Below are 24,552 nucleotides of genomic sequence, written 5' to 3'. Positions count from 1 at the left end.
CTGTTGTGAATCCGCTCATTTTCGCATCGGACGGACGGTGTGGTAAAATAGCAGCAGTCAGCTTGATGACAATCAACGATGGGGTGGAGAGAATGTGGAATTTGTGGAGATCGAACAATTGGTCCTTTCAGGATCACACATATTTTACAGAAAGAGTTATTGAGACTGTTTTCGGTCCCGTTCAAATAATATGAAACGCGACAAATGTTATTTTTATATAACAAACCACCCATCCTCTTTTAACGACAACCTAAAAAGAATTGACGTTAATTTTTTCACCCGGCAAAAGAGCCAAACATTCAAGTTGAGAGAAAATTGTCATGTCATGTATGCTGTACCTCTCACAGCTACAAAATAGTGTAAAAGATGTCTGGTACCTCTTTATATGCAATTAGATTAACATCTGAAGTCCATCCTTTTTACATATTCAGCACAAAAGCTACTTTCTGTCACGCCCCATTCATAAAATTAACGTTGGGAAATCCTGTAGTTTTTGTGCAGGATATGTAAAAAAGGAGGGACTTCGGATGTTGTATACACATTAAGATGCATAACTGTCAGAAATGTCAAAATCTTATGAATTTAAAATGGGTTGGAGCATCTTTGCGTAAATGCAAGAACGGCAAAAAGTTAGGAGATATTATTCTGAATACTTGTAGTTCTAGTTCCCCATTATGTGCTTAAGAGGTGGATAAATTCGACCGTTAAGCTATCCATAAAGATTTAGAATTATGATCCTGCTTGGATGGACGCATTTCTGATTGCTACTTCAAGCAAATTATGATTAAATAGGGGAAAAGTTGGCTTCGGCAATACCTTAACCTATTATCGTCAGGGGGGTAAACAAAGTCCTAGAGCACTCAAATTTGACCAATAGTTGCTCTGAAACACAATGTACCAACATGCCAAAATTGAGCTCTCAAGGACGTTGTTTACCCCCCTGACGATAATAGGTTAAGGTATTGCCGAAGCCAACTTTTCCCCTATTTAACATGGACCAAACTTTCAAATTTTGTGAAAGCACAACTCTGAAAGTCAAATGTTCGATTATGCTGATGGAAAGAAAGTGAGGGGGCATTCCCAAGTAACCAACAAGCCTGCTTAGTAATAATCCGACTAATAATGCGGCAAAGCCATGTATTACTCGTATGTTAGCTTTATATAATAAAATCAATCCAAATTAGCGGGCTTATTGGTTACCTCCCAAGTAAAAATTTTATTAGGGTACTGTAGACCATGATTAAGACTTGCAGGGTGCTTTAAAACCTCATTAAAACTAACAATTTTACTTGGGCTGGGATATGCAATACATGCTTGCGAACGATTTCCCACCAGAGGTATCCAACTGCGATCAAGCGTTTGGTTAAACGTGTTATCCATCACAAATGTTCAACGGAGATGGGATGGGCATTGAAGTGTGCACGGGGAATATATTTTATAACGGAGGATTAAAGGTTTCAAATTCAAAAATATGCCTAACGGTAAGTCCACCCGGAAAAAAATAACCATACAATTACCATAAAACAAAATACAATTACATCAAAATCTATTGACAACATTCGATCTTATTGTACAAGAAATTTTAGCATATTGTTATTACAAAAGATTTACAATACGTCCCATATAGTAAGAATTTTCTACAATAGAATAACAATAAAATTAATGATAAATGGCTCATCTTTGTTCGGGAAAAAGCGATTTTTCTTATAACCAACCCCCTTGTTCTATTGTAGATTTCCCCATTAACCATCGATTCTATTGTGAAAACAATACATTCTATGGTTATTTTATCGTTGTGGGCAATATGATTTACTGTAAATACAATAAATTCTATTGTATGGTTTCAATACATTTCAACAGTCAGAAAATATCTTATATGGGTGAGGAAATTTTGCATGTCAAGGAGAGGAAGTGGAGTAAATTTAGGAAATAAGTTACTTCTACTGTATTTTAAATCAATATCAAGAAAAATGCACGAGAAGTTCACTAAACATCTCAACGTAGTCTACGTCAATCATGCGGTCGTGTCTTGTACACAACCCCACCATTTTTTTTTCGGTGACGTTTCAACGTCACTGAAAAAAATCCAATCAAATCAAAGCTATTAGGCCGAAACCCATTAGGCCAAAAGCCATTAGGCCGAATTTTGAAATGTAAAAGATGCAACTTGGAGTATTCATTTTAACTATTTTTAACATTCTTGAACCAAGGTTGCAAATACTCATTTCAGCTAAAATAATGTTTTTCGGAATAATAAAACCAAAAGATGGTATGATGGTATGTTGTACTTGTAACTTACAAGAAGAGGCTACAAAGTATGCGTTTGAAATATAAAACCTGTAAATTTTGCTTTCTATGAGTCACAATCAGCGATTTTCTGATCGCTGAGTGAGTGAGTGAGTGAGTTAGTGAGTTTGTGAAAAATCGATGATTGTGACTCTCATGAAGTGAAATAAGCAGGTTTAATATGTCAAACACATTATTTGCAACCTCCTCTTGTATCCTACCAATTCAAAATATGATCATGACATCTAATTATTTCATAATTTAAAAAAACATTGTTTTATCTGAAATGAGTATTTGCAACCTTGTCTTGAACTTCGAAACTGTTCCAATATATCTTTGTGCGAAGGGAAAAACATTCATGAATTCATTAAATGCCTTTTAAAATCTTGAGCTTAAAACATTTTCAAAGATTTAGGATCTTTGAAAAAATTCAAAATCACACATTCATAAAATTAAATCTTTCGGATTTTTTTTAACATAATTCTGTGTTTTTAATGGTTTTTGCAATCTCACTCTAAGGCAATGCAACTTGTTCCTACTTTGAAGATTTGATTTCCAATTTGGAATTCAAGATTGTGAACATTAGGAAAATGTGAAGATCATAGGCGAAGAAAATGTTTCAAGGACTAAGACTTTTAAAATATTTGAAAGATCTCGCAAATAGGAACATTTTCAAACGAAGAATGTTCAGTCTTTGATTTTTAAGATTATTCAAAGCCCATTTTATCCTTCTTTGCAACATGAGTGGTTCTTTTGGGGCTTATTATCACAATGGTTTTAAACATGTTGGATAAACAACCCTACGAACATTGGAAACGGAATAAGAGCTCATTCAGGCAAAAATATGCTTCTTCAGCTAAAAAATAACTTATTCAGCCCTTAATAGGCACAAATAGTTTGTTAGGAATGCACCAACACAATTTATTTTGCTCTATTTACTGCTGATTATTTATTAAGGTAGTCTGTGGTGAATTAATCTCTTCTTCTCTTAAAAAATATTAAGGGCACATATATCAACTCCAACAATAAACATACGAAAATGGAGTGCATCAAACATGGAGTTGCATTTGCAAAGCGTCATCATGTCGCCCATATGTGGATTCCATCAAGTTCAGGGAACTGCGTCTACGCAAAGCCATGTAGTTTTATTGAAATTAGAACTTTTGTAAAAAGTTGTAAATCAACCACCAGTTGGAAACCCTATCGAACGCGCACCTTAACAAGAATGTGTAGATCGCCGAATGGAAGCTGCTTCCCAGTAGGCAACAACACCGACCCTCTAGCGACAGCAACAACAACGGAGACTTCCCTCGCCGTCTCTCGTGCCATCTGTCCGCTTGAACTTGAACGATTCAAGGTGGTTTTGTTGATAAATACTCACTGTGACACATCTGGCGGTACGTTTCGTGACCAGCCAAACCACTCGGCCGGGTTTAGATGATTCAATTCAGCGTTCAACTCTTAACTAACGCCCAGAACGCAGTTCGATGTCGGACTGGCTCTATTCGATGTAAAGTCAACTGAACGCCAGCTACCCAGATCGATGTGAGTTGAATTCAGCTTGATTGCCTCGTCTAGACTCGGTTTTAGTGCGGTCGGATTACAGATCACACTCGCTACTGCGAAGCAGCTCGTTTCCAGTTGTCAGTCGCACTCCATTATCGCCTTATGCACACAACTCGAATCGAATTTAGGTAAACTCGTGACTCATCGGGGGCTGCTCTGTCGTGATAAGCAAAACCTTGCCCATAAGTGACCGATAAGATATCTCTCATTGTTTCGAGTTGTTCTAATATTCCCTCCTCGGTCGATCAGTAAATCATACGCTCAGCAATCTCTCGCCAACTTGGACACCACGCCGGGCCAGACTGCCATTAGAAGTGCCGAAAGCCGAAATCCAAGCGACAGCTGAGTGAAGAAAGAAGAAAAATTCCGTTCCTCCTTTTAGCAGATTGCGGAATATTTGCTCTCCTACCCATCATCGTCGTCATCGCAACCATCGCGGGTGGCTAGTTTGGCCTATTAGTGTGCAGGAACGCGTTGACGACGACGACTCAAAAGGGTTACTCGCACGTCATACTAGTGTATTTTTTTCGTCGTGGAAGTTGTGTGTAGTGTAGTGTGAGCCGGTGGCGGAGTGGAGAAATCGTGACACGGCTGTGTCTTTCAACGCGTGTTAGTGTAATTTGGAAAGTGACGAAAATAGAACCGATCTGTCGTCTGCTTAGAAGAAGAAGTGTCTGTGATTGATACCACCAGCGCAGTGTCTCGAGACGAGTAGAGATATAGGAGAGACGGAGGAGTGAGCCGAATATCTGGTTCAGAACAGCTGGCGGAGTTAGCAGAAAAGAACCCGAGGATTCTACTTCTTGGAAGCGAACGATGAGCGAAAACAACAACTGGGATGTGAAGTGAGTATAGGATTTTAACGTGCTAGATTACAGCGCACAGTGGGGCCAGAGGTTACAAAAATGGGATATTTTTGTTCAGCTAGATAGTATCTTTTGCTATTTTTACCGTAGTTATACATTATATTTTACTGAAAAATCCAAATGTTCACCTAACCGGATGAGAAATGTAGTTTTGGTAGATTTTTCAAGATTTGAAATGATACTATATGACAGAGATACTTCGAAGAAAGAGGCTGCAAAGTGAGACGTATTAAATGAAGCATCAGATAGCGAATTATCAAACGAAAGCGATGGTGGTTGGATGAACATTATCAATGGTTGAGGCAATAAATGGAAAATGGAATGGAAACAATAATGGAAAATCATTAGTTTATATTGATACGTCTGACGTGTTAGGGTTAAAGACTGAACACAATGGAAAAACGTCGTGCTGTTGAGCGGCAGCCTGAGAAGTGCTCAACATTTTCAGTTGTATTTTTTTTTTGTAATTTTGAGTCAACCAGAACCTCCAAGACGTGAACCAAATAATCATCCAAGGTCGTAGCAAGTAATCAGAACCATGCATCCGGACATATTTCGGGTATCCCCGGGGAACTGGTCAGATTCTTCTTGAACCAACACCCACATGCGACACATCAAATTACGTGATAATTCAAAAATATGATCATTGGTGGCCATATTAAGTACTGAAGACCACGTTGGCCAGATCTGAACATGTTCCGGATACCCCCGGAGAAGTGAATATTCAACCTACTGTGCAATGTTCCTTCTTCCTTAAGGAAACATTGCGGTGAACAACACTACGCACTTTCGCGTGCTCATCACAACTTACTCGTACGTGCCCTTGGAGACTCAGGCGGTTATCTTCAGTCGCGAGGACTTAGATTCGCCGTGGGAGGAGTTCTTCAGTCAGCGGGCTTTTACGACTGGTTACAGTCGAAAATCGCTTTGAGGAAAGCTGAGTCTCTTGTTGGAAAAAAGACTGTTTTAGTCTACAAATTTCTTTGGCTTTTATAGCCTTCGGTGTACAACAATTTACATTGAATTTTCCTATCTTATAATGGGTTAAAAAGAGAACGAAAGAGACGCCTGGGACATAATGCTGACGAATATTGAAATTTGGGTTTTTGCCCTTGTGCGCCCATCGATGCCTTTGTTTTGATTTATTTTGCTTATGCTGTTTTTTGGGCTTGTGGTGCGAGACCACCCCGGGATGCAATTTGAGTCAACAAAACATGTGTTGGGTTATTATATTGCTACGATCATAACGCACATGCCTGGCTGTCCCTTAGTTGCGTGTTAAATGGTATGTTTCCGAAATTGCATCGATAGCTGTGCTGGCTATTTGACTGCGATTGAAATGGAAATGTTCTTGCTGGTACTGGATAATTAATTGCATGGGAAGATGCATAGCACACTACATCCTCATGTGACACACCAAACTATATGAGAATACAAAAATAAGAAGATTGGTGACCATTTTAAGTACTCAGGACCACACTGGCCATTAGGCTGATGCAAAATTTGAAATTTTTGCTCCACAGTGCTTAAACGGTTTCAAATCAGGTCCTGATAAGCCTCCCAAAATTTAAACTCATTTGGTAAGAAACTGACTCGGCACAAACTATTCGAAGTTTATATGGAAATTACTATGGGAAAACCAAACTTTTTGTTCATTGTCTTCTACCCATTTTCCATATTGATTTTTCGAAAATTTCTATAACTATTCTTACGGGAAATTTTCCAAGCTACAACTTTGCGTAATATTGTTTTTCAGCCAAATGTCAAATTAAATTGTTATTAATTGTTTAAGAGATTGATAATCTTATGGCTTGATCAAGCAGCTGTTCTGTGGGCAACACTGTATTCTGCAGTGTGACATAGTAGCCATGATTTTTGTGCTCTATTCTACGCGCTAGAAAAACCAATGTTGCCTGCTGAACAGTTGAATGAGCATAATCATAAGACATCAGTGACTTGAATCATTAATAACTTTTGTTCCTCACATTTGATTGAAAAGTGGTCTTGAACAAAGTTGTAGCTGAGGAAATTTGCTACAATCACTGTTCTCATTTTTAAAAGCATAGTGATGTGGTGAATTGTAAGATAGATATGAACAAAAATATAAGTTTTCCCAAAGTAATTCCCATATAAACTTGAAATGGTTTGTGCCAAGTCAGTTTCTTACTAAAGTAGTTCAAATTTTGGGAGTCTAAGCAGGACCCAATTTGAAACCGTTAAAGCACTGTGGAGCGATTTGTGATTTCAAATTTTGCATTAGTCTACTGGCCATACATGTTTCGGGTGCTCCCGGGGAGTTTCATAAATTTCCCGAAATTTTTCTGAGGCCAATGGAACTTCTCTGGAGTTCTCAGAACTTCCCTGAAATTCTCTTCAGAACTACTCGGAAGTTCTGCTCAGAACTACTGTGAAGGTCTCCTCAGAACTACTCTGAAACTCTCCACAGAAATACTCTGAAGTTCTCGTCAGAACTACTTTGAACTTCTCATCAGAACTACTCTGAAGTTCTCCTCAGAATTAAGTTCTGGTCAGAACCAGGCATGGAAAATAATTTGCATTCATTTCGTGCATTCATTTACATTCATTTGCCTCTAACTTTTTTCATCAACAGCATTCCCCAAAATGATGTATAGAGCTTTTGTAGGTTTTGTTATTAACTAGGGGAATTTACGTATTCTCGGCAACCTAAGCAGCGACCTTCTTTCTATAGCCTTTTTCTCTAAGGAACGCACACATATGCAGTATTGGTTTGTTTACAATCTTTTGCTGCCAGCTGCTCTAACAATTTCAGTCGAAAGAATTGTCAAAAACTGTTTTGAAACGCTTTTACAAAGCTCCAATCTTTTCTAGTGAGAGCGAGTATTGTCGGCAACCAGTTTTTCTTCGGCAACCGTTCCATTTGAACTGCATGTAAATCTGCTGTTCTATTATCGGCAACTCGAAATCAGCTACAATTTGTAGTGCGTGTGTTTCATTTCAAGAAAACCTTGCTAGATTGCTTTTTCTCAGTGGTAAAAATATAGTCAAATTGAAGCTGAAAGCATAAAGAATCGTTTGCATGCATTCAGCGAAGTGTTTTCGCAAGAAAATCCAGTGAAAATAGTGTTTTAATTTGGGTTGCCGAAAATAGTCTGGCATGCCGAAGCCGTCATTTCCCCTACTACTTTTGTTAACAAGTCAAATCCTTATCTCTTATGCATGACGAACCAGAGCGAACAGAATCCACTACTGTTTTTCAGTAACAAATTCTGCTCGCTCTAGTTCGTGATGCATAAGAGATACAGATTTGAGTTATGAGCAAAACTTGTCGCTAATAACAAAACCTTCAAAAGCTCTGTACATCATTTTGCGGAATGCTGTTGATGAAAAAAGTTAGAGGCAAATGAATGTAAATGAATGTATGAAATGAATGCAAATGATTTTCCATGCCTGGTCAGAACTACTCTGAAGTTCTCTTAAAAACTACTCTAGATCTTCGATGAAGTTTTCATCATTTTCCTGAAATTTACGAAGCTGTCCGAATATTCTCTTGAAGATCTTTAAACTTTTTCGCTAGTCGGGACTTTCCTAAAGATATCTTTAGAAGTCCTTTTAACGTCTCAATAAATTAGAGTTGTCTGGACTTCCCTAAGATTCACGGAACTTTCCTTAAGCTCCCGCAGTTTTCCTGATATTCATAACTCTTCTCCGAAGCTCTTGATATTTCCCCATGGTTCAAGGTACCGTAAAACGGGGTAACATTGATAGCTACCATCGCCAGGGATTTTTTGCCCATGTTTTGTATAATATTTAATGGAATATCCAACGTCTAATTCCTAAAGAATGGTCGAGTAACACCATAAATCCAATAGAGCATTTTATGAATTTATAGATCTTCAATAGAACTAAGAGCTTTATGGAAGCTTCGAGAATATCAAGATAGGTCAGAAAATCAAAGGGCAGTTCAAGTAATTTCAAGGAAATATTAGAAACCTTCAAGAAGTTTCGAGAAACTCCGTGAATTTCCGAAAACTTCAGCAAAGCTCCGAGAGAATTCTTAGAAATTTTATGAACATCCGAAAAACGTGAGAATATTTTAAGGGTGTTATATAATGGAGATTTCAAGAACTTAAAAAAATGCGAAAATTTAACTAAGTTGATTAGCGAACAACAACGAAATTTCATTAATAAAAAAACGGGAAATATCTTCGAGAAATTACAGAGAACTAAATTTAGATATTTTTAGATAGTTTAATGATATTCAGCGAAGTTCCAAGTACTTCGGGGACGATCAGATAGCTTCAGAATGATCCCATTATCTTAAGCAAATTTGCAGCGACTTTAAGGTTCAATTTACTTTGATGCTTTTAGGAAAATTTCAAAAGCAGTTTTTTCCGACGCATTATTTCAGATTGCAAAAAGCTCGCACTATTCGATTCCTTTTGATATTTTACACAAAATGACGCGAGCTTTTTGCAATCTAAAATAATGCGTCGGAAAAACTGCTTTTGAAATTTTCCAAACAGCATCAAAGTAAATTGAACCTTAAAAGAGCTCCATGGAATTATAGGGTATTCCAAGAATTCTATGATTGATCCAAAAACGTCAGAAGCCTTAGGGAATATGAATATATTTATCAGAAAATTTGCTGGATTATTAAACAAATTTAGAGAACTTCAGGTAAGAATAGATAAGTTCAGGGAAAAGCGAGTGTTAACCCTCCGTTACTCGCGCCAACTTTTGTAACACGAGTACTCGCGCGTTGTACTTTGTACAACAGTGTGAGTTTTCCGTTGCCATTTTGCAGCCGAGCCACCAATCGATATGAAACCAACGGGTATTCCTTAAAAAAAAAACTTGTTTTTTACTAAACAAGCTAAACTTTTATCACAGTTACCTCCAAAAAAATTGCGGATAATAGAGAAAATGTGAATGGAAACCGCGTAAACGGTGTCCGTACTACGTGGGATTTGACTTAGTTGGTTGCAACATGAAAAATCTCAAGATTCTGACCAGATAGAAAGTTACTGTCGTGGGCAAAGTTGTTCTAGAGATCAAAATCTTTTCGCTGGTGGAGAGTAGTTTAGAATTTTCTCACTACGTAGCGCTAGAATACATGTGAAATTATCGCATGTGATATATCTCGAGCAATCTTGTAAGCGGTCACGGTAGTCGACACATTTTCTGTTATAATTGACTGCCTTTGCCTCCGACACTTTCAAAACAAGCTATCGTAGTACAGTACCAAACTAAAATGTCATATGACAGGCTCTGTCATACGACACTGTCGCCGAAGACCGTCACGAATGTATGTATTTTAGTTTTTCTCATAATAAGAGCTGCTGATGGTGTGCTTAAGTGATTTCTGAAAATAGCGAGCAATGATGTCCTAGTAATAATATTTCTGATCAGAAATGGTTTTATTTACACCAAATTGAGGAATTACAAAGAAATCACACACGTCATATGATAGCTATTTTGATAATTTTCTTTTAGCTCGAATGTTATTCTACCGCTCGTGTTGTGTGAAAGAGACGACGGTAGAGCATGAGTGTTCGAATACAAACAGACTGTCGCGCACGACAACGAAGCGAGTGTAGTCAAAAACGTCAACTGTTTCAACCCCTGATCTCGAGATCATGATTAGATAGAAAGTTGTTGATGATATCAAAGCCTACTTCTTGGTGCACAATAGTTCAATTTTTTCTCAATATGCGGCGCTAGTATACAAGTGAAATTCTCACTATGTGTCGCTAGTAAACGTGTACAATTCTCGCGTATGCTATAGCTCGAGATTCTGAACAGGTAGACAATTACTGTCTTCGAAAAAGTTGTTCATGAGGTCAAAGCCTATTGCTTGGTGCACAATAGTTCAGAATTTTCACACTACGTTCGTTAGTATACACGCAAAATTCTCGCATGTAAAATATCTCGAGATCAGATAGATTTCGCTAGTGGACAGTAGTTCAAAATTTTCTCACTACTTGGCGCTAGAATACACGTGAAATTCTCGCATTTGGTTGGTTCGAGATCCTGACCAAATAGAAAGTTACTGTCTTCGACAAAGTTGTTCAGGAGGGCTTGGTGTACAATAGTTGAGAATTACCTAAGCGGCTCTAGTATATGTCGTGAGCGTTGATAGACCAGTGGTTAAGACACAAGTCTGATAACCTCAACGTTGGTGGTTCGAATCCTTTTTTTTTTGTTTAAATAATCTGTTTTTACCATCTAAGAAATTGGTAAAATCTAAATATAATACTATTCACCACAGTATACACGTGAAATGTTCAGATATAAAATATCATGAGATACTGACCACATAGAATGTTACTGTCTTCTTTTTCATTGGTCGACAGTACAGAATTTTCTCACTACGCGGCGCTAGGATATACGTGAAATCTTCGCATATATAATATCTCGAGATCCTGAACAGCTTGAAATTTAATGTATTTGGCAAAGCTGTGAAGGAGATAAAGATCTTTTAACTGATGAACAGTAGTTCAGAAATTTCTCAAAACTTAGCGGGCAAATCTCGCAAATCAAATATCATAAAATAAAAATACAATTTACATCAGCCTAAGTGAGATAAGACAAATATATTCTGGATTTCTTTTACTGGTGAAGATTTTCATGCAGATTTATGGATATATAAATTGGGGTGAGCCGTTCCCCTTTTAAAATTCTGATAAATTAGTGGTAACTCAGATGGAAAACATTATCTTAAAAGATCAATATCGCTGAAACTTCCACCAAATGACTGTTTAGAGTCTCCCTTTCATTTTAGGCTAATTTCAAAATGTCTTATCGAGGAGTCTAGAACAATTAAAAAAAAAATCCCTGTATTTACGTGTGCACGGACAACGAGACTAACTCAGAGAGTGAGGCACTTTTGCTCAGTTGAATAGAGAAATTTATAAAACCGTACTCCCCTATAATAAGTTTAAGGACACCCCCTAAAAACGTCAAATTTTCGTTCTTTTTAGAACATTTGAAAGATTTTGAATGGAAATACAAAGAGGCAAATTGCTCAATATCATTTTCAAATTTTGTATGCCAAATGTTCACCCAAAGTTATACTATTTTTCAAAATTTACTCTGAAGAATCATAATTGATTTTCTCAGAATTTACATGAAAAAAAAAATTGAAATCAAAAGTAGTAAAAGGTTATACGGTCAAAATTTGGTCAATATCAACTTGACGTATTTCTTTCAATTTTGCATTTAAAAAACCTGAACACCCCTCATTTTGAAGGTGTGTGTGTGTAGTCCTATTTTGATTTTGGAATTCACTCTTCAGTTGTCAAAATGCCGTCCAAGCAAGAAGAGCAGCGTATCAAAATTTTGCTCGCGCATCGCGAAAATCCGAGCTACTCGCACGCAAAGTTGGGAAAATCGCTAAAAGTTGCCAAATCAACCGTTACAAATGTAATTAAAGTGTTTGGGGAACGTTTGTCGACAGCCAGGAAGTCTGGATCGGGGGGAAATCGAAAACCGGAAGCCGCTGAGACGACAAAGAGAGTTGCCGGTAGTTTCAAGCGAAACCCTAACCTCTCTCTCCGAGATGCCGCAAATAAGCTGGGTGTATCGTCTACAACCGTGCATCGAGCCAAAAAACGAGCCGGACTATCGACTTACAAGAAGGTAGTGACTCCAAATCGCGATGATAAACAAAATACGACGGCCAAAGCGCGATCCCGGAGGCTGTACACGACGATGCTGACGAAGTTTGACTGCGTGGTAATGGACGACGAAACCTACGTCAAAGCCGACTACAAGCAGCTTCCGGGACAGGAGTTTTATACGGCACAAGGAAGGGGAAAGGTAGCAGATGTTTTCAAGCACATGAAACTGTCAAAGTTGGCAAAGAAATATCTGGTTTGGCAAGCCATCTGTACCTGTGGCTTGAAAAGCAGCATTTTCATAGCTTCCGGGACTGTCAACCAAGAAATGTACGTGAAAGAGTGTTTGAATAAACGTCTGCTGCCTTTCCTGAAGAAACACGGTTGTTCCGTACTGTTTTGGCCGGATTTGGCATCTTGCCATTACGGTAAAAAGGCCATGGAGTGGTACGCCGCCAACAACGTGCAGGTGGTTCCCAAGGACAAGAACCCTCCCAACACGCCAGAGCTCCGCCCAATTGAGAAATACTGGGCTATTGTCAAGCGGAACCTAAAGAAGACCAAAAAAACTGCTAAGGGCGAGCAGCAGTTCAAGGCAAACTGGCTTTCTGCGGCGAAGAAGGTGGACAAGGTGGCTGTACAAAATCTGATGGCAGGGGTCAAGCGTAAGGCCCGGCAATTCGGATTTGGAAAAGCGGAAGCCTAACTGAATATTTTTCCTGAATTTTATACTAATTGAACTTGAAAAAGAAATTTAATTTGATTTTTTAAATAAACGATTTCACCGATTTACACGCGTTTTCCCTTGACCAAATTTTGACCGTATCACCCTTTAGTAGAACCCTTATGCCATACCATTCATACCATTAAAATAACCTGAATAGATCAAAAATTGGACGTAAAATGAGAGAGCTTTAAACAAAACACATTTGCATGTTCACCATCCGGAAGAACTTTGCCGCATGTACAACTTTGACGATGACAGTTACTTCCTGACCTTAAGCTATAGCATATACAAATATTTTACATGCACACTAGCGCCACATACCAAAAATATTCTGAACTATTTACTGTTCACCAGCAAAAAAGCTTTGATTTTTTTTTCCTTTGGTTTGTTTTTTTTCCGTTGATCTTGTTTTCCGTGCTGAGCACCAATGCTACCGACGTGCCAGGAAGGCAGCTCCCACACCTGGACCCTACCTATCGACTCATCAACTCATGAACCGGGGACCAACGGCTTTACTTCCCATCCGAAGGAAGGCGTGATCAGAGATGTTATGCCTCAGAACATCCCGGTGGCGCCAACTGGGATTGAACCCAGGCCTGCTGGGGTGAGAGGTAATCACGCTTACCACTACACCACTGGCGCCGTTTTAAAGCTTTGATCTCCTAAACAACTTTGCCGAAGACAGTAATTTTCTAGCTGTTCGGGATCTCGAGCTGTAGCATATATGAGGATTGCACGTGTATACTAGCGCAGCGCAGTTAGAAAATTCTAAACTACTGTTCACCAGCCAAAAAACCTTGACCTTCTGAAAAACTTCGAGATATAGCAGTGTACATGTGTACATGTATACTAACGCCACGTGGTGAGAAAATTCGTAACTACTGTTTACCATCCAAAAAGTCTTGACCCCCTAAACAACTTTGCCGAAGACAGCAACTTTCTAGCTGATCAAGATCTCGAGCTATTGAATATGCGAGAAAGGCACGTATATACTAGCGCCGCATAGTGAGAAATTTCTGAGCTATTGTCACCCAACAAAAGATCTTGACTTCCTGAAAAACTATGCCCAGTACATTTACTTTCTACCTGGTCAGGATCTAGAAAAAGCCTTGACATCCTGAACAACTATGCTATCTGGTTTGGAACTCGAGATATTTTATATGAGAATTTTACGTGTATACTAGCGTCGCGTAGTGAGCAAATTCTGAACGATTGAGCATCAAGCAATAGGCTTTGACCTCCTGAAAAACTTTGTGAAAGACAGTAACTTTCTATCTGGTCAGGATCTCGATATATATCATATGCGAGAATTTCACATGTATACTAGCGCTACGTAGTGAGAAACTTCTGTCCGCCAGCGACAAGGCTATGATCTCCTGAACAACTTTGACGGAGACAGTAACTTTCTATCTGGTCAGGATCTCGATATATTCCATGATGTAATCAATTAAGTCAAATCCCACGTAGTATGGTCACAATTTACGCGGTTTCCATTTACATTTTTCCTATTATCCGCATTTTTTAAGTGTTTACTGTAATCAACGTTCAGCTTGTTTAGATCAAAACAAGTTTTTTGAGGAGTACTCGTTGTATTTAGATCGATTGGTAACTCAGCAACAAAATGGCAATGGAAAACTCATGTGTGTTGTACAAAGTACAACGGCGCGAGTAACGGAGGGTTAAGTCACTTTTTAGTCACTATTTTTACAACTATAAATCACTATTTGGTCACTTATTTATTCAACACGGTCACTAAAATCACTATTGCTAACAGCAGTGATCGCTACCAGCCCTGAATTCATCATTTTGTCAAGCTTCTGCATTCATTTTCCATCAGATGTCACTGCTACTTTTGGCGGTGACATCTATCGGAAAATACACATAATCTGTTTTCCGTTAATAGTTCACAGAGGACAGTGCAGTGCAAAACATGTCTGGTACCTTTATATATCCTTTTACATCTGAAGTCCCCCATTTTTTACACATTGCAGTGTCATGTACTCTATTTTGTAGTCTGTGAGAGGGAAATCACAAATAGAGTGACATACAAATACATGGCATATGAAAAATTGAACTAGTGAGAGCAAATGTTATCTCTCAAATTTGAATTTTTTTGCTTTTTGGAGAAAAAGCATTTTTATTTAATTGTAGCTTGCTTAACAGTAATTTCCGGGAAAAATCTAAACGACAAAGTCCCTTTCTAATTTATTGAGGTTGTCGTTCACTTTTTTGACCTGAATATGCCCTGAAAGCGAAATATTCCCACTTCTCTCAATTTCTACATGGGAATTTTTATCACTTCCTACCAGCGGAACAGCGCCATCTCTGTGGAAAATGACCGGACGATATGATTAATTGAAATATCTGGAGTATAGTGTCTTCGAGGAAGTTGCGTGGTCCCATTTAGAAATTCCCTACAAAAAGGTCTTCCAAACCCAACGGATTATCCTGGTAGCAGTAAATTATTTGAGAAGCCACGTGGCAATATGTAAATGATATGGCGAAGGCAGTGACTGACAAATTGGGAAAAAGACTCAATCCCAGTGATTTGATTAGTAGGGGTCACTCCAGTCCAACTCGTCTGACCATTTTTTTCGTTACCATTTGAAGCATACTTTATACTGGAAAAATATTGTTCAACAATCTAGCCTAAATTGTTTCAACACAGTTCTTGCAAAATTCTGCCATGGCTGAATTTCAACATCATCCACAATAGCACATGCATCGGTTGCTTTGAGTTTCACTAGAGCAAGACGTACTATACGTTAACAATGACCAAGAAACGAGCCATGCTTTGCTTTACCGGCTGCCATCATGATCAGGGAAAGCAAGCATAAATCTTAATTGCTTTTGGCCGTGTTCATAACGGCGGTTGATGTTTTAGTAATACGTATAAAATAAATTGTTGCGTCATATGTACCCATTGCTGCTGCGGTTACTTCAGCAGTGGTTTGTGAAAAAAACAATAACAATTCAATCGAAACTTCCGCATGGTTCTAAGGTCTGATACGTGACCAATGTGACATCATTCTGACAAGACGCTAGTGCTTGTATCCGCGTTCGAGGTCACTACCACCACAAAAACCGGTCGTAGTTTGTGAATTCTAAGCCACTCCGAGAGCTCGTGTTTACGATTTTGCAACAATTGCTTCCCAGTGACTACTGACGTCGTTATTTAGTGTGAGAAATATTACTACCCGCAGAAGCTTTCAGCGCATGAATTATGCAAAACAAAAACACGCAGATAATTTGAACCTGGGTCAAGGTGACGCGAATGCACTATTCAGCTAGCAAATTGCATTTGCTCGTGCCATGCTACACAAATTTCTACGCATTTGTTTTTTTTTTTTTTTTTTTTGAGAATCACATTTTCAAATCTCGAATGTGCGGTTTTGCTTTTGGAACAACCGTGCCCAAAACCTAACTGCCAGAATTATCGTTATCGCGTTTTATTGCGGTTGAGCGTTATCTTGAAAATATGGATGGTTGCTTTTAGCACTAATCTGAGTCGATAAATGTGTGTACTGGTTTTGTACAGAGTACACAAAATTCGATTACCAATCCCCTCGTAAATGCCTCATCTGACTGACGTCAACGAATGCCACGAGAAATGTGGAAGGTTGGAAGGTGCTCCAGGCGAGACTTCGCTTGGATCGTGAGAAATCGATCATGATATCAATTGGAAAGATAAACGAAGGGGATTAGCTAATTGTGTTTTCAAGTGGGATAAATGAGTGATATCCAATTTGATTTGTTTGTAGTAGAAAACATGCTCACAATTTACCTCAGCATCAACATACGTCAAAAGTCAGCCGTATCGGTTGCTATTCAAAAGGGCACTGAGGGAAGATTTTGGAGCATTGAATTTGCACAGACTTGATATAAATGACAGTACCGGTCTGTACAGGATAATTCTTGTCAGTAAAGTTTATGGTCATAACAATGAGAAGATGGTATGAATTTAATGTTTCAGTATTACCTGTTTGGAATATCTATAAAATTTGACTTGAGCTAGTCCAGTTCAAATCTTTCTCCTTTTGCCTTAATTACCAGCCGCATGCGTCTTTGAAAAGCGTTACGATATCTTGTGGCAGTTCGTCCCATATTTTCACCAAACATTCCTTAAAAGTTTCCACGGCTAGTCCCTTGATATTCCCTAGTTTGCCTAGCAATTAACTCCAGGAAGGCCACTTTTTTGACGAAATGAAATCCGGAAAATTGACCTCACACCAACCATTCTTGTAGTGTTTCTTGACGAAGGGAAGCAAATGGTTCTTCAAAACATTATCGATGTAATATTTACTGTTGATTTAAACACCATGTTCAACGAACAGCAATGGAACTTTCAAAGTTTTGGAGGTTCCCAAACCATCACCCTGGAAATATTCACATTTGAACAGTCAGTTTTGCACGAGGAATATCAGAAAAAATATGCTGCATATACCCGATCATTTCAGGCATAACATTTGATAACGGCACAAAAGCATTTGTAAACAAACTTTCTAAGGCCCTTTACACGCGAACCTAAGTACGCCCACGCAAACCAACAACATCATCGGATACGGGCAACTATCACCTTCAGGGAGGGGGGGGGGGGGTTGGTTATTGGTTTGTGTAGGCGTACTTTGGTTCGCGTGTAAAGGGCCTCAGAAATTGTGTTTACAAATGCTTTTGGCCCGTTATCAAATGTTATGCCTGATTTAGTTGATTGTGATGATCCTGTAGCAGGAACATTTCCTCGTCCGAAAACAGAATTTCACAATCACCGTGCCGCTTGAGCAGCTTATCACGAGTTCCCTTTTCGCGCCCATGACATTTGTGTTGACATTTGAATACCCTCTAAAAGAAAAATATGCAGACATGAATGTGATTAACTCATCAGAAACTACAAATGCTTAAAAAACACTGACAGGAATTACCACTCAGCCTGTAAATTGCCCACTTCTCGATGAACATTTCAAATCGTCCTATCTGCTTTGATCGATTCTCTTTTCATAACCACTGCTATGCAAACAAATTTCGCGCTAATTCTACCACATAGTTTGATAAAGGAGGTTCTTATCTAGCGTCCAAAACGTCAAATACTACAGGGAAAGGTTTTGCAGCTGAGTTATTGATGAAAGAGAAAGTCGATGAAGAGAATCGATCAATGCAGATAGGACCTTTTGAAATGTTTATCTAGGCTTGTGTTCAATCTAATATTTGTTTACAATATGGTCAACTCATCTATTATCCTCCTACACCAGCACCACAGTGACACGAAAGGTGACTAGAACACTGTAAATTGAGTGCTTAGTAAATGACAACTCAATATCTACAAGGCTATCGAAAACAGCTCATAGATGAGTAAAATTTCACTCAGTTTTGGGAAAAGTTAAGTTGTTAAAATTTGAATTAAATTTTGATTCAAATGGGAAGTTCTGGCAGTCAGAAAAGAATCAAATATGTAATTGAAAAAACAAATCAGCGTTAGTCTAAAACAAATAATCTTCAATCTTCGATATTAAGTAAACAAAAATGAAATCCTACTCAATTTACAGTTGTTTTTGTGCACCATGTATCACGAACATCTGTCAATCTCTCTGTTATCAAAACTATAATCAAAACTATATGGATCGTTTAATTTATTGATAAAAAATAAAACGCAATGAATTGATCGTTTTGCGCAGTTTCTGGAGGTTCAATTGATAAAATGTAGATTAACCACCTTCAAATAACACACTGTTAAATGTCTTACCCCGATGGAACAAAATCCTCAGGAACATTTGCATAATTTGATACGTGTTTGAGTAACCCTCCGCAGCATATCAACGTTCTCATTATTCATTTATTATTATTTACTTAAATATTGAAATTTTTAGCACTTGGTTAGTCCATCATAATCTATCAAACCCAAGTAACAATTTCCAGTTGAAGAAACGCTTTCGTTTTGATTTTGTTCAGCTGCATGTTGAATAATAATTGCACAATGTGTTCACCACAACTTTTATAAAACCCTTGTTTACACTGGTTTGGAGAACCTATACAACTGCAACACAAAGGTGTTGTCTAACGTATTCAGTAAAACGTTTACCCAAAATCAATTTCTTGTTGAAGAAACGCTTCCATTGTGATTTTATTCAACTGCATGCTGAATAATAACTGTACAATTTGTTTATTGCAACTTCTATAAAACTCTTACACTAGTTTGGAGAACCTGTTCAACTACAGCATTATATGTATACGCGGTATAGGAGTAGAAGCAACTTTTATACAACGTTTATAGATACATATTTAAAGTCAAGCTTTATTGTTTTGGTGAAAGCTCTTATACAACGTTTGTAGACACTTCCTGACAGCTGCTTTGAAATTTAGTAGAGAGGAAACCTGAGAGGCGTTTGTTACACTCTTTTATGACTCCTAAATATTAATTGAACAGCAAGCGGTGAAAAGCGTTTATAACACTTTTCAATGACTCCTTAATAACCGGATAGAAGCAACTTTTATACAACGTTTATAGATACATATTTAAACTCAAGCTTTATTGTTTTGGTGAAAGCTCTAATACAACGTTTGTAGACACCTCCTAACAGCTGCTTCGAAATGTATTAGATATTGAACCTGAGAGGCGTTTGTTACACTCTTTTATGACTCCTAAATAATCACTATACAGCAAGCGATGAAAAGCGTTTAAAGCACTTTTTAATGACTTATCTAGTAATGTTTGCATTTATTAATAACACCTATATATAATTTACCTCTACTCCACCGAGGGTTTCTCGAAGCAAGATTCGAACTCATGATCCCGGATTGCCAGCCGCTTCTGTTTCCATCTGCTCTATTCTTGAATACATATTTTGATCATATGAGAGAAGTATATGAAGCTCATCTTGAGTGACTTATCTTGGAGTCGAACATCATTGCCTTATGGTCATATAAACGTGCCTATCACTTGTGCTATTTTTAGCAACAAAATTGTGGTTGGTGGTTGGTCGAACGTAAACAATCATTTAAGAGTGCTCCAAGCAGCTTTTGAAGCTTTTAACCAAATGGCAATACAACTACATTCTTGTACAACTTTGGAAGCTATTATTCAACGTTTGATCAACTCAGGTGTTTTATAAGAGCACCCAATTGTTTGTTTTGATGCGTTTATTCCACGTTCTGTATAGCTCTTGTGAATCAGTTTAACTAAGGTGCTATAAAAGTTATCGTAGGTCTTATGAAGCATATAGTTAAACCGAACGTAAACAATCATTTAAGAGTGCTCCAACAGCTTTTAAAACTTTTAATCAAATGGCAATAGAACTACATTCTTGTTCAACTCTGGAAGCTATTATTCAACGTTTGATCCACTCAGGAAATTCCGCTTGGGTGTGCTATTTTCGGTTCCCCACCGGAGGAATCCGACCGCGAATTAGTATTTGGTTAAGCGTATTATCTGGAATAATTTTCCTGCAGAGCTGGATCTCAAAATGTACTCAATAAAAAATATATAAAATGGGATTAAAGATAAGTGTTTCACATGTAAGATTTAGGAGAAATGGGTGAATTTCTGTCTCTTACATTGAGCTCGGAAACAGTCCGAAAAGAACTTGGGTGAGGAAATTGCCATGCCAAGGAGCTCTTCTCGTATCATGGAGTAAATCGAGGTAAGAAATGAAGATTTATATCGAGATGGTTGCAGTTTCCTTAACGCAAGTGTATTCAGAAAAATGCTGTGCCTTCCTGTTTTTCAAAGTACATGATTTCTGTCTTTTTTGTTTTCTATAAAATGTGTCGAACGCTTTATTCAATTTGAGATTGTACTGGATCACTCTTCATGATTCATGTGGTATTTCATGGACAAAATTCCTGAAATTACTGGCACATATTTGAAGAAAGTAATAGCTGATGAGGTCATATTGCCAAAACCGGGTAGGCACTGTACCTGGATTTTTTTTTAATTACTGGAAAACCAGGGAATAGCGAAATGGATGTAATGTCGGCCTAAATGCCCCTAATTTGAGTTCATACATGAGTTCAGCAATCGACTAAATTTTCAATAGCGAGCAAAAATATTCATTAGTACCGTCCCAATGACGCGTTCATCTAGATAAAATTGATAAATAGCAGATTTTTAGCGATGGGCCCAATCTTAGATCCATAGGCCAACATTAGAGCCATTTTCAAAATCAGGGGATTTAGTTTTTTTCATTGAGTCGACACTAGAGGTGGGCAAAACAGCTCATCTGGCTGAGTGGATCAAACCTATCCAGCTCACTAAAGGGAGTCGATTCTTTTGAACAGCTCTTCAGCTCACATTGAAATTATAGAAATTATGACACAAATACAAAACCGGAAAATTAATTAGTGGTTTTAGTTTAAGCACTGTATAAAATCGTAAAAGTAGTCCAAACCAATAAATACGTACCTTACAACATGGCTCTGCATTTCAATGAAAAACGCCACTAACGCAAAAACTGATCATGCATCGCGTTAACATACATAAAGATTTTATTTCTGATGTAAATGCTCCAGCAAAATTTTTCAGCTTCAGCTCCAGATCATCAGCTCAGAACCGGATCCGGAGCTGAATCGTGAAGAATCGAGAGAAAAAAAGATCCGAAGAGCTGGACGGGTCCGAGAGCTGGACAGGTTCGATAGTTGTCATCCTAAACAGCTCCCAGTGAATTGGTGTCGATGATTCGGATCCGGAGCTGAGCTGTTAAGCTGGAGAGCTGCATTTTGATTTTCGGTTATTTGCTTTTGTGCGGATCTTCCGCTCCCCAGAGAATGATGGGAGGAAAGGTGAGAGCACATATGCTGGAGAAATAACATCAGCAACAAAAGCCGGGTACATAAATAAATTGGATAATACCAGTAGAAAAATAGCATCATGTAGCACATGTACATATGTCTCTCTCTCTCTCCCAAACAGCTGCTTGGAAATTTGCTTTTACTATTGGTGCTGTCGATCAGTAGGCACATGTTGTATTGCGGGCGCGTCTTGGTTTACGTCTGTGATTTCTATATAATGGTACACTTTGTGAAAACTGAAAATGGAAAATGTAACAAAATTATGAAAGATTTTGAACATTAATAACTCAGCTGCCCCTGGACCAATTCTTATAATTTTATCATCAATCGATCAGATATATTTTTACGCATCTGTAAAATTTAAGACTTCATCATTTTTCAAAATGTCACTATTGAAAATTGAACGAATGTGGAACTATTGTTTTTCGATTGCATGCGAAATGCGATTTCCCTAATACAGATTTCAAAGTTGAATTCAAGCCGATCTCTCCCAAACAGCCGCTTGTAAATTTGCTTTTACCGTTGGTGCTGTCGATCAGTAGACACATGTTGTATTGCGCGCGCGTCTTGGTTTACGCGGTCCTTTTTTGAAAAATTCCACTATGAGTGATGGATGGAATGGTTTAGACTTGTGATATCAGTGAGCTGATGAGCTGCGGCTCTTAAAAAATGAACCGCGGGTCATCAGCTCACTTTAGAGAATCGGGTCTATAGAACAGCTCGGGAGCAGATCGCCCATCTCTAGTCGACACCATCCGACACCCAGTTACAATTGGAGACCAAGTACGAATAATTGAAATGACTTTACATTTATAAACGTTCGTAAGCATTCCATTTTTCTGACACCATATAAACAATAGCCGCTCAATGTCAGCTTGCAGAGCACAGCAGTCCAGAGGTGATTGTATCGCTCGAAAGATTTGCAGGTCATCCACATACAATATCTTTTCGTAGCATATCATTGCAGTGGTCATTTACGAATAACACAAAGATCAGGGGACCTAAATGACTTCCTTGTGGCACACCCGATGGAATTGCAAACTCAGCGGATTTAGCATCATGAACCTTTACGAAAGTTTTACGGGACGATAGTTACGGATCCAAGATGGTAAACCAAGGCGATCCATTTTAAGAATGGCAAATCCGTGGCACTTGGTCGAAGGCTTTCGAAAAAATCAACATAAATAGCGTCCACTTGTTGACGCTTTTCGATTCTATTGATGAGCTTATCGATATACGACATAAGATTGGAGGTAGTTAGGCTTTTTATTTCACGAATCCGTGTTGAAACTTCGAGATCAAAGGCTGCACAATCGAATACAATGAGTCGTGAATCAAACTCTCTAGAATATTAACCAAACAGTTCAGAATGGATATCGGACGGTAGTTTTCTACACTGTACATGTTGCCTGTTTTAAAAATAGGAGTTTCCGACGCCATCACGAAGCGATAACTTGAAATTCTTTGAAACGGGTCTGTCGAGCACCACTGTACAACTTTTGATAAAGGTAGGCGAGATATGGTCAGTGCTTTGAGTGCTTTGTGAACCATGTTTTGTGAGATGACAGCAAACTATCAATGTACTGACGTAACGGCTGAGGGGACGTTTTGGAAAAAGTCAGCAAATAGATTAGAAGATGAAAGCGGTGAGGAGGACGTACGGGACTGATAAGTGATGTTGTCAGGAATACTAGCAGTGTTCTTCCGGCTCTTTATCAATCCCCAGAGTGATGATGGGTCGTGCTTGGAGGTGTTTTGGAGTGTATCGATATACTCCGATATAGTCCTCTTCAGTCTGTTGAAGTTCTCTTCTGTGCCAACAATTCTTGTTGCAAAAACAGCGTTTTCTGGCTTTTGCAGTCGATAACGAAGATGTCGGGCCTGCGATGTCCACCAAGGCTGATTGAACTGTCTAGAGAGTCGTCGGACTTTCAACGGAATTGTATCTCTGATAATATTGTGCAAAGTGTGGTAGAGTATAGATATGGAATTGTCGACGGGAGCTTGATCCAGTCCAGGGAAGCAATTCGTTCGTTTACGATACGGTATTCACAGTGAGTGAAATCAGGCTCCAGTCGAGGAGTGTAGTCTTGCATCAGAGAACGGATGTCGAAAGTTAAAACGAACGGCTTATGGTGAGCGTCAACTTTAAGAAGTGCTGGCGGATAACCCGATCAGAAAGGCATAACAAAATTATAACAACTGGAGATATTTATTTAACAAAAAAAAATGTAACAGAACATATTATCATCATTGGCTGGTTAGTTGTTAAAATAACAAAAATCATAACAAAAATTCGTCAAGTGGCAACAAAATTATAGCAGACGTTGATATGATTATATCAAAATTATTACAAAATTAGATAGAATCTATTGCATTCACAAATATATATCTATAACAACCGTTGTTATAAATTAGATATAAAATTTGCCATATTTCTGGCAATGGTTATGCCATTTCTTTTTAACTTTTTTTTTTTAATCTTAGTCAAATAATTAATTGGAAATCATCAACTGTAGGTCATTTTAATTATTTAAGAGTAATTTTCCTGGCTATGAAATAATTCGCTTCATAATGTGTAGTGCTTCATCATCCAAAGGTTTTGCAGCAGCTGGTTTGTCTCCCCGACGGAGTTCCAACAACCGATCTGAGGGAAAAATTCGTTGTTTTAGTAATTCAGAAGGAATAAATGAAAAATTAAGGTTACCTCGCACATATTTCACTTTTTTCG

The 24,552-nt window shown here is 38.2% G+C and overlaps 1 protein-coding gene across 4 annotated transcripts in view; it reads left to right on the top strand.

Annotated features, from left to right (window-relative positions):
* LOC135701076 (phosphatidylinositol 4,5-bisphosphate 5-phosphatase A) overlaps positions 1-24,552 on the top strand; it is a 73,309-nt gene that overhangs the window by 6,210 nt on the left and 42,547 nt on the right. For 2 of the 4 annotated variants that reach the window (XM_065221789.1, XM_065221786.1), the window contains exon 2: positions 4,102-4,697. In XM_065221789.1, coding sequence (XP_065077861.1) covers positions 4,669-4,697 — 29 coding nt within the window. In that variant the 5' untranslated portion in view covers positions 4,102-4,668. The remainder of the gene's footprint in view (positions 1-4,101; positions 4,698-24,552) is intronic. The other 2 variants (XM_065221788.1, XM_065221787.1) reach the window with 2 other exon arrangements.

This window comes from Ochlerotatus camptorhynchus, unplaced genomic scaffold (assembly GCF_037179485.1).
Source record: "Ochlerotatus camptorhynchus isolate MF236.1 unplaced genomic scaffold, CSIRO-AGI_Acam_v1.1 ptg000149l, whole genome shotgun sequence".
Lineage (NCBI taxonomy): Eukaryota > Metazoa > Arthropoda > Insecta > Diptera > Culicidae > Ochlerotatus > Ochlerotatus camptorhynchus.
The sequence above is the reverse complement of the archived record's forward strand: the minus strand, read 5'-3'. Positions and strand labels throughout refer to the sequence as shown.